The following is an 11003-nucleotide window of genomic DNA, read 5'->3' as shown; positions in this document are numbered from 1 at the left end:
GGAGCAAATTGACCAATGGTGAGTCCCCCAATTCAATAGCAATTATTTGTTAAATGTTTTGTCTTTTACCCAGTCTTATTGCGGGTTGCCACTCCCAAAACTTTGCTTGTAACGACAAGACTGAACCTAAAGGCGAAATGTTTGTTCGATGAAGTACGATTCCCTTGATTTTCGTTGAATTATTTCTTCGAGGCAGCTTTCAGGTACGCTATTTGCTAATAGTGATGTGTCAGTTGTAGTCCAACAGTCCTCTTGATGGAAATCTAAGGGCATTCGTGATCACACTCAAACTTCTTTACTTTCAATTCGTTTGTCTCATATTAATTGTGGTGCTGCATCTCATTGAGCTCTCACTCTTGACAATAATTCGCCGAAATTTACGGCGTGAAAGGTAGAAAATATCATCGCTTTAACCTGTAGAAAGTTTCAGTCATAATATAATACAACAAATATGGTTGGATTTCCTTAGTGTTTTGGACTCTAGCGTAGTCTACTACTCCCCGAGTGACCACTATTTTCAAGAGTGAAACAAATTTTCAAATTTCTCTTAGTAACTTCGCGTACTTTAAGGGAATCTTGAAGTTTTCTCCAAGTTGAAAAACAAGAAACAAAACAACAATAAACCTGGGAAATTCACAAATTTTAATGCGTTTGATCAGAACTTAGTGACGATCGTCGTACAAGTTTGTTACTGGTCATGCGTGGCGTAGATTCAAACTGGGTCAAAATATCGACTTACCGGGTTATATTCTTTGAATTTATAATCCTGTCTGGAGAAATGTGAACAAGGAAGCGTTATTGCTGATGTAAATGTAATTTATTCAAGACGTAGAACAAGAACCAAAGCTTCCATAGTCGGCTTTTAATCTTCCTCTTTTTCGACTGTTTCTAGGAATTTAACCTACCACACAACGTGGATAATCCTTTAATTTTGTTGACTTTCTTTTTCACAGAACATCCGCTTAACGCAGTGCTATCGCCTTTCCTGGTGAAGGTAATTATGATTCATTTTATCTCTTTAAGGCATCAAAAAATCAGTTTGTCAGTGCCTAATCCGTCGCGATCAGCTTGAGTAAGTTTAATCACGTCCACGGAATATCTTGCAGCTGTAGTTTGTCTACAGAAAGGCACAGCCGCCAACGAGATAATTTGTCTTAATTTGGTCGATACGTGGAATTCCATGCTTGAGTGACTCCTCAATTCTGACCCGAAGCTCCTCCACACTGTGGAGTGGAACACGTTCATAATGTAAAGTTCTTTAATCAAAAGATCAACTGAAGTATTACATTATACAGCCATAGATCACATGTTCTATCGGCATACATCAAGATATCCGATAATGTAGAACTGACATACATTAGTCACGTAACATCCCCCTTATAAAAATATAACTCAACACGGGAATCATCATATTCCTCCAATCAATGTTCAGTGATTAGTTTATCAGTGTCTTTAGCAATAATCAATCATATTGTCCATGTCAGGTCCGGTCTCCATTAAACAACGAACAATAGATATAAAAAAAAGTCGCTAGAATCCTAGCGAGCATAGACCTTAAGATAAGCAGGTTCCCTGATGGTTCTTTTGGGTCGTTGTTGGACAATAACAGCAGCAGGTGTAGTCCGCTGTTCTTTCGGTTGATGGCTGGTCCCAGGTGGCGGTTTGTTGGGGCTTGCAACTAGGGTCTGATTCTGGTCCTTGTTCTGAGTCGTTTCCGGGTTACCCTTACGATCTTGCGCTGGTGACTTTGGTGGGATGATCTGTGTTTGTTTTAAGTCAACTCGGTTGCGACGGTAAGCTCCATTGGTGGACTCTACCTCAAGTCGGAAATTGTGCGGAGTATTTTTATTACTTGTTGCCTTTGTTGTAGTTAACACAATTTTAGCTTTTGTTTTATTATAAACAATGTGATTTGAGGAAATGTTGAGTGCAGTCGCGTGACAGACAACACCCGGGAATCTGATAGCCTTGAACTTTGGAACCTTTAGTTGAAACCAAAGCCAATGATTGACAGTGATAAAAAGGAGAGATATTAGAACACGAAAAAAGAGAGTGGGATTTTGTAATCTTAAGGCTGGTTTCCATATGATCGCAGACGATCGCAGAACTTTCTGCGATCTACGATCTGCGATTCGCGATCGTCTGCGATCATATGGAAACCAGCCTTTAGGCGAGGGAGAGTTTTCGGGGATCAATAAAGTAGAAAAAATCAGGATACCGTGTGAGTGTGTTGGTGGTTCAATCTTGGAGGCAATTCCCAACACTCATAACATCTTTCATCATATCGCTTGGTCACTGTCGCTTTTTCCCACTCTTTTCGTCCAAGTCTAAATGGTCTCATTCTTACCACATCCCCGCTTTTTCCAAAGGGGAAAGGTCTCGGGTGCCCTTGTTGTAGTATTTGGCTTGTCGTTCTTGTCTTTCCCGAGTCTCCTTCTTAACTGCTTCAGCACGCACAGACTGTGGTCTTAATAAAGCTTTGGTAGTAGGGAGTTGTGTTTTACAACGTCGACCTAACAACTGCTGGGCTGGTACCCATTGATTCAGTGGGGGTGTTCCTTAGTGCTAGGACTGCAAGGTAGATGTCTGCGTTGGTTTCTTTCGTCTTGCGCAGGAGTCGTTTTGCATCTTTCACAGCTGCTTCCGCTTTGCCATTCGTTTGTTGGTGTCCAGGACTCCCTCTGCGGTACTCGAAACCCCATTCGCTTGCAAAACTGGCAAATTTGTCGCAGGCAAATTGTGGACCATTGTCACTGATTACAATGTCTGGGATTCCTTGCCTTGCACAATGGCACTTCAACTTCTTTATGACGGTACTTGCTTTTGTGTCCGGTAAGTTGTCTATTTCCTAAACGTTTGAGAAATAATCAACAACGATTAGATATTCTTTGCCATCTATGGTATACAGGTCTGTACCGATCTTCTCCCACAGGCGTTCTGCAACTTCGTGGCTCATCAAGGTCTCTCTCTGTCGCTTCACCTCATATTTGCTACACGTCTCGCACTGGGCGATGTGCTCCTTCAGTTCTGTAGTCATGCCGGGCCAGTACATGAACTCTCTGGCTCGTCTTAAACAACCATTCACGCCTATGTGAGAGTAATGAATGCGCTCCTTCATCTTTGGTCTCATCAGTTTTGGAATGAGGAGTCGCTCGCCTTTAAAGACAAGACCATCATAGACACTCATTTCATCCCTGACGCTGAAGTAAGGGGCCAGTACAGCTGGAAGCTGCTGCTTCTCTTCCGGCCAACCAGTATGGATGACCTCTTTCAGCTGTTGCAAGACTTCATCATCACGGGTGCTGGCTCTCATCTCCTCGAGTCTCTCTTCAGTCATCGGTATAGTAGCTTAACAGCATTCACACGTTCAAACTCTCCTTGGGTGTTCAGGGTGGTAGGTAGAAATGCTCGGCTTAGAGTGTTGGCAAGGTACATTTCGGGAACAGGTTTGTAGATGATCGTGACGTCATATTTCTGGATTTTCAATAGCATTCCTTGAAGTCTCTTGGGTGCTGTTGGGAGTGGTTTCTTGGAGATCGCGGCTAACGGCCTGTGGTCACTCGGGACTGTTACGGGACGACCATACACATGCTGGTCAAATTTCTGGAGTACAAAGACTACTGCCAGCAACTCCTTCTCGATCTGGGCATATCGAGTCTCTGGGTCTGTAAGTGCGCGGCTGGCAAATGCCACGGGTTGCCCATTTTGCATTAGGGCAGCCCCAAGTCCCTTGTCACTTGCGTCACACTGAACAGTGAGCTCTGCGTTGGGGTCGTAGTATTTCAGCAAGGGTGCCTGTGTCACAAGCGTCTTGACCTTCTCGAAGGCTACGTCATGCTCATGTTGCCACTGCCATGATGCCTCTTTGTGTGTTAATTGCTGTATGGGCTCCAGCACTTCTGCTAGCCGAGGCAAGAACTTGGCAAGGTAGTTTACAAAACCACAGAATCGTCTCACAGCTTTCACATTGCTGGGCTTGGACATGTTGCACACTGCTTCAATTTTCTCTGGATCAGGTTTGAGACCATCTGCTGTGACCAGGGTACAATCTAGAACTGACATACATTAGTCACGTAACACATAAAACTTACAAAGATTTCATTCTCTCGGCGGAGTGCAAAAGTAACCGCCATCAATGACTATATGCCTGTCGAGGCGATTCCTTCTATTTCAATCTGCTTTTATAAAAAAGCGGCTAACTATAGAGTCAACTATAAAGTATACAAAGCAATACCAGTTGGGAAACTAAATAAGGATCTAATTTTTCCTCCAGGATCAAAGATGAATATTCCTACGTTCACTGTCCCCACTTTGAGCATTGGCAGCACATTTGATTTAAACCGTGCAAGAAAAGGCCAAGATATTTTCCCATCGGATATCCCAACGAAGACTGAAAAGGTCAACTCGTTTTCCTTCCGCTACAAAGTCGTCGCGGAAAACGACGAAGTCAAAGAATTATTGGGTGTACCCTTTGATCTGCCATTGAGGATCAAGGCAAGCAAGGTATCTGTGGAAGGTCCAGGGAAATATTTCACCGACATTAAAACCGAGGAAGGAAAAACTGAAGTATTGATTCTCATGAAATGCATCACGGTAAGACTCGTTGCGTCGTTTGACAAAACTGTCTTCTACTTAAATGTTATGTTATGTTTTATGATATGATTTGTGTCGATTCTGATAAAGCTCGAATAGCATTTAATTGAGAGTTCCTTTTCGTGAATGAATAACATTTTTTGGATTAGAAGTTAGAAGAACACTAACAAACCCGAGCGTTTGCTGAACACGTGTTAGAAGATCACGGTGTGAAAACTCTTAAAGCTTTCATTTAAGTGGGTTTTCTTTTAAGGTCTCCAAGAGGATAGACCACTCAGCGAAGCCTAGTGAGATCCTGAAAAGACGAAATGTGGTTGATGGAGTTGGTACCCATTATGTGAAGGGCGTCTTATATGGAGGTCAGATGGTGGCGAGTATCAAACTCAGTTTTCCACCAACCTTAAGAAGGTACGTATGGAAAGTGTTTTATGTAAATTTGCTTATTAATTTCTTTGCCAGCGAAGGCCCATATATCCCCACCCATGTTTCTCGTGCTTATATAAGTGCCTGTAAAGATCAGTTATGCAGTTCATTTATTTTTAATTATAGTTTCTGGTAATTTTCTCAACTGCAAAAGTGCTTCCTTGCTTCCATCCTTTAGCGTGCTTGCTTGCTTGCTTCCTTTCTTCTATGATTTTCATATATTCATTCTCATTTAATTACTTACTTAGTTGCTTATTTGCTTGCTTGCCTGCTCTGTTGTTTACTTACTAACTCAAAACTCCTGACCTGTCTTCACAGAATTCAAGGTTTGGTTATTCCCTGCACACTTTTTGTCAGATTGAGTATATCAGTATATACTTAGAAGTATTTGTGTCAGCTCAATTTAAAATGGCAACAAACTGAACACAATAAGCAGTGCTTTCCTTTTCGCTCCATTTTAGACCTAACTTGAAAGGGACCGTACAGGGAGAATTGCCTTCTAAAGATTTGGCTCAGGCTTTGTCTCAACAACTGAATATTATGTCATCCGAGTGCGAAGGGGCATCCAGCATTTCCATTTGTTACTACACAACAGAAATGCCTTATCAGCCTTTACCGACTTGCAATCTTCAGGAGCTGATAACATTGTTACAGGCCTTCAGAGTACACACAATCAACGAAGGGAAAGAGATTCCTATTGAGGTATTTTTCCTTCTTTGATTTAGTCTGGGCTTTCTAAGCTGGTTACTGACATTTTAAACTCGTGAACGGGAAGCTATGAGCGAGTTGTAGCAGTTTGTTGAGGAAAAGACTCACTAACTCGGTCGCTCGGTCGATGGGTCGTAAAGTCCGCCTTCTTCGATATTTTGATTTTTTTAAATCGACTCAAAAATTAATAGATCCAACGAAGAAATGTTAAAATGGCATTCAAACTAAAAAACTTGTGACTATATATAAATTGTAAAAAATTCTTGACTGCTTTAATTTTTGTCACCTAGGTGGAGCTTCAACCAACAGAGATATTGATACTATCTGTGAAAACATATAAGCCAAATCGGGTTCTGGTAAAAACGTTGGAGGAAATAGAAAACCGCTTTGACGATCTTCGCACTGCTGACTACTTGGTAAAGAAGTACCATGAACAGAACGTTGGCGAGTTGGAGGAAGACGTGAAGCGATTTGGTGAGGAAGTACGTGAAGTGATGAAAATCTACGTGGAGGCCATCTCGATGTTAAACGTGGGCGGAAAGGAAAGCCAATTTGACGGCTGCTTTACGGCTTATGAAAGCGCCTTGGACGGGTATGATGAGGAGGGAAAGTTTGTCCAATTCTGGAGAAACGTTCTGACGAAAACAAAGGTTTGTTTTAAGATAGAGCCCGTATCAGGAGGTCCATGAGTTACTTTTGCCACTTTTTGGGCTACTTTTAGAACTCGAAAATCGTTTCTTTCGAGCAAGATCAAAATACATAAACATTTTTTGTAGGATGCAGCCTCTAGTCTTATTGAGATAACAATTACAAATTCGCGTTAGCTTTCAATAATTTACGGAGATATTATTGTTTTCTCCTAGCTACTTGTGTCAGGTGCCACCAATTCGCTGTTTAAACATAGAAATAGCGATTGCAGGACAACTTAGAAAACAAACCTGCAAGATCGAATTCAATGGACGGCCGGGATGTAGTGATGTAATCTTCCTAACAAGGATCAACACTGCTGAGAAAAACATCGAAAAAGTATAGACAAAATCTAAGACAGGAAGGATTATAGTGTTTCTAGTTTTTACATCAACGGCTTTGAAATGAATACCCGTGAAGCATAGTTGTTTCTGTTCAATCATGATCAGCGTTTAATTTGTGTCTGTTTATTTAAGATTTATCTTTACCATAAATATATATATTTTACTTTTTTCAATTTCAAGCTTCCACCAGGGAAAGACCTCAGTATTGTTTTGATCGGACAACCAGGAAGCGGAAAAAGTGCAACCGCAATCAGTATCGTTGGAATCGCTGGAAAGCACATCTTTAAAACAACTCCCTGGTCAACCACTACAGCGTCGTCAGAATTTCAGTTTGGGTGCAGAATAGAGGAGCGAAAGATTGACGTGTTGGACACCCCCGGAGTTCTAAAGGGAGAACTCGAAAAGGAGGTCCCTAAAATTCTCAGCAAGTACCCTAACGGATTCGACGCCATCGTCCTAGTAGCGAAGTATGGCGAAAGGCTGACTGCTAAAGATGCAAAAGCGTTGCAGTTACTGCGAGAATTTTTAGGTGACAAAGCTAAGGACCATATCATATTGCTTCTTACTTACGCAGACCAAGCTGAGCACGAGACTAAAGAAGACAGAGTCACATTGTCCCTTGACGCATACCGTGAGCTCTGGCTGCAAACTCTTCCAGACTGGGCTCAAACGTTTATCGAAGAAATAGATGAAAGAGTCATTTTCTTCAACAACCGATTGAGTCCAGAGAGAAACCCTGACGCTTACAAAATTCAGCTGTCGCAGTTAATCCGGGTAAGCTTAGGAAATCTAAAAGTAGAATTTCCACGAACTAGACCCATGATGACTGACCCCTGAAAGCCTTTTTGAATTGTCGAAAATTTAATATGACTTTGGATCTCCTCTCCAATTTTTCTTCGAGACTTTCATTTCACAGTACAAAGCAAGTACTTACAAGACAATATCTATGAAAAGGACGAAAATACAAATACTTTCAATACAATGCTTAACACTAATTAAAAAGAAAACAACTAACAGTACAATATACTACATTAATACAGTAAACTACAGAAACTTACAGTTATTAACAGTGCTAGCACAGCCAATACTATTTACATCACACTATTAACTTGTAATTTAATAATGGCATTATCAAAATTACACCAGGAACGATTCAACTTAATTAATTAGGGTTATAACCCACTTCCTCTCGAAGTATTTCTTACAAACTTTTCTTTCAATTTCGTTTACTACATAACATACTTTTTAAGATGTTAAATCTCAACTCTTATTGTTGATCGGTAATTAAAACACAGGGGTTAACGAGCTCGTTGTTGAGTTATTATCACTTAAAACTTAAGTCAACGGTGTTGCTGAAAGGTTATATTGTTGTTACGGTAGCATATTTTGGCAAGCGGATATGCATAACTTGTTCACAAATGGTTGTGCATTTGTTTGATATCAGTTTTCTAGAAATAATATGTTAATTCTGGTAGTGCTGAGTATTCCTGGAGTGAACCCAGTGTCAGCCACCTTTAGGATTTTGAAAGGCAGAAAAAACACGAAAAATTATGTCTAACTTTGCCATAACAACCACATTTAGACATACAATATTCAACAGTCTTTTCATTCAAAATTCACAGTGTTTAGAAAGGTAATAACATACTACCGAAAAAGGTTAATTCCAAGAGTGTTCTTTAGAGTGCATGGATTGCTTGCTTTCGGTCGTCTTTTTTTTGTGCGTCCTGTGTTTACAACTTAGCTTACACGCTCAAGCTTTCTCAGAAAATAACTCAAAATTCTAATCTAGATTTCTAATTTCTAGGCAATAGATGGTATTGTCAAAACCACGCCACCCTACTTGCAGACCGCGGAATCTAGAGAAGACTTAACAAGGAAGATAAAGAAAGCCACAACAAAGCCAACTAAAAGCGGAAGGAAGTCTCAACAAGATGGCTGGGAGGTTTTGAATGTACCTGGTTATGATGAGCCAGTTACTGTGGCTGTGAGCGATACACAACACCAGGGTGCGAATACAGACGGTTCTTTGCGGGAGAGAGTACTTGATTTTATGAACACATATTGCACGATCTTGTAAACCAAAAAGAGAAACTGCTTTTTCATACCCCATTACGTTATTGAGTAGGTCAGAGTACTTTCTTCCCAGAATGGAATATGCTCACACGTCTTTCTTTACAATATAATGAGCTCTTGCAAACTTTTTAGAATACTTCAATCTTTAAGACATGGCGATTCTGGAATCTTACTTGTCACATGTTTAAATCTCGACACTTTTACATTCTCTGGGCTCCAGTTCTTAGCAGTTATGGAACGCAGCATTTCTCAGCTGAGCCGGACTGTCATAGTTAATGTAACCGGGCAATGGACTTCTTCAATTACAACTGTCTGCTTCAATTGATCTAGACACATGTTGCATTGCTGATACTCAGTATTTATGTTTTTCACTCCTAAGGTTTGAAGACGTGCATGTTTTAAATAGAGAGATTAATAAAGGCAATTCAGCAATCGCGACAGTACTGTGAAACAAAAACCAATTGGCGATAACATTACTGCAAAGACAGAGTCAGTATCTAGTTGTAGTTTCCTAGCAACAGGGACCTGGAACAATATTAAACTTAACACCGACTGTGTTGACTCAAGTTTAAACCTCTCAACAAAAGACTTAATATAACAATTTCTGATTTCTCAAACTCAGCGCTATAATATAGAAACAAAATCTGTTAACAAGCGATAATTACTCTCTGTTCACACAACACACGCCAGAGGCAAAGAACCAACACGAAAAAAAGAAGAGAGAAAATCATGCCAAAGAAACTAAATATTTGTAAGGACTATGAGCGCGTTCATTTTCAAAATGGTCGAGTCTTATAACTGTTTTATTCCACGAAAGAAGTGAAAGGTTCATTCAAATACTTTTTGATTGAAAGCAGATCTTTCGGATTGAAGATGAGTTTCCTCTTTCTTTCAACAGGTAGAAGCAATCTGAATGTATTTAACCCTTTCAGCCCCGATAGTGCCAAATGGCACTTATAGATTTTACTCTGTCTAACGCCAGACGATTTTACTCGTCAATGGGGAACCCCTCGGGGCTTAAAGGGTTAAGCTAACAGCGTGAAAAAACTATGTCCCCGTTTAACCCTTTCAGCCCCGATAGTGCCAAATGGCACTTATAGATTTTACTCTGTCTAACGCCAGACGATTTTACTCGTCAATGGGGAACCCCTCGGGGCTTAAAGGGTTAAGCTAACAGCGTGAAAAAACTATGTCCCCGTTTAACCCTTTCAGCCCCGATAGTGCCAAATGGCACTTATAGATTTTACTCTGTCTAACGCCAGACGATTTTACTCGTCAATGGGGAACCCCTCGGGGCTTAAAGGGTTAAGACAGTTGCAAATATCAATTATTATTATTCAACACATTGTGACTATGTCCAAATATGGTCATAGCGCGCTCAATATTTGTCGTGCGTACTCAGCAGCCTCGTCGGCTAAATATAAGTATCAGGCGGTATTCCGCGCGATCGCACAGGATAATTGTTAAATGATTTTGTTCCTATAATTGTCGAAGAATGAGCACAGTTTTCAAACCTTTTAGGTAAATCCCTTAATGTGCGCTGCAAGCGTTCTTTGCGAAAGCAAGACTCCTATGAACAAACCTTTGTTTCCTTATCCTGTTTTCATCGCTCGATTTAAACGTCAAAAGTGAACTGATTGACACAATGCTTTTAGTCCACTTGGCGGTTTTTGACAAGTCGCTTGGAATTCCGTTTTCCTGCGGTGAATCCGCCTCCGAAAAGGAACAAAAAAATGGGTCACACCTCACATTAGTTTCCTTTACACTACTGAGAATTGTTTCCGTGACAACGCATCAGGCTGTCACTCTGATAAGTTATGCTGGTCACTCCCACCCCTCACAAACCCCACTCCACCCTCCTTCATTTGTTTGGGCTAATGAATGACCAGCCTACAACACTCTCGGCTTACATCGAATTTAAAGCTGGCAAGAGGCTTCATCCCCTGACAAACTACCAGCCCCAGTTGAAACACCTACAGTCTCAGACATTTCTTGGGACACATCTTGTACCCTTTTCCCTCTGATTTGTTAGCAAAATTGAGAGGAAAGTTATTGAGCGATGGAAGAGGAAGACTCGCGGGAGTGACACGCTAGGGTAGTTTGAAATTGTCCATTGCAAAGATCATTGCACGAGACCAAGATTTCCAAGTCAAGACTCTACCTGTGGTGTATCCG

General features: G+C 40.9%; 2 protein-coding genes across 3 annotated transcripts in view; both read left to right on the top strand.

Moving 5' to 3' along the window:
- Positions 1-11003, top strand: part of LOC137979644 (uncharacterized) — a 169242-nt gene that overhangs the window by 35142 nt on the left and 123097 nt on the right. The gene's annotated exons all lie outside the window — the stretch shown is intronic.
- Positions 75-9153, top strand: LOC137979628 (uncharacterized). Of its 2 annotated transcripts, XM_068826941.1 has the most exons (8): positions 75-203; positions 954-994; positions 4274-4593; positions 4847-5001; positions 5478-5718; positions 6015-6374; positions 6936-7529; positions 8560-9153. In XM_068826941.1, exons 3-8 carry the CDS (start codon positions 4282-4284, stop codon positions 8830-8832), a joined length of 1935 nt encoding a protein of 644 aa, XP_068683042.1. In that variant the 5' UTR covers positions 75-203; positions 954-994; positions 4274-4281; the 3' UTR covers positions 8833-9153. The 2 variants fall into 2 exon arrangements, with proteins under 2 accessions (XP_068683042.1, XP_068683043.1); XM_068826942.1 differs by lacking the exon at positions 954-994 and having other exon boundaries at positions 96-203.

The sequence above is a fragment of the Montipora foliosa genome, chromosome 12 (genome assembly GCF_036669935.1).
Source record: "Montipora foliosa isolate CH-2021 chromosome 12, ASM3666993v2, whole genome shotgun sequence".
Lineage (NCBI taxonomy): Eukaryota > Metazoa > Cnidaria > Anthozoa > Scleractinia > Acroporidae > Montipora > Montipora foliosa.
This window is presented reverse-complemented; position numbering and strand designations above follow the sequence as displayed.

What these genes read in the sequence shown, in the direction of transcription:
- LOC137979628 (XM_068826941.1), top strand. Translation starts at nt 4,282, where the DNA reads ATGAATATTCCTACGTTCACTGTCCCCACTTTGAGCATTGGCAGCACA. An exon ending in TTCTCATGAAATGCATCACG is followed by an intron (nt 4,594 to 4,846) that starts GTAAGACTCGTT and finishes TTTTCTTTTAAG; the next exon opens with GTCTCCAAGAGGATAGACCA. An exon ending in ACGTTCTGACGAAAACAAAG is followed by an intron (nt 6,375 to 6,935) that starts GTTTGTTTTAAG and finishes TTCAATTTCAAG; the next exon opens with CTTCCACCAGGGAAAGACCT.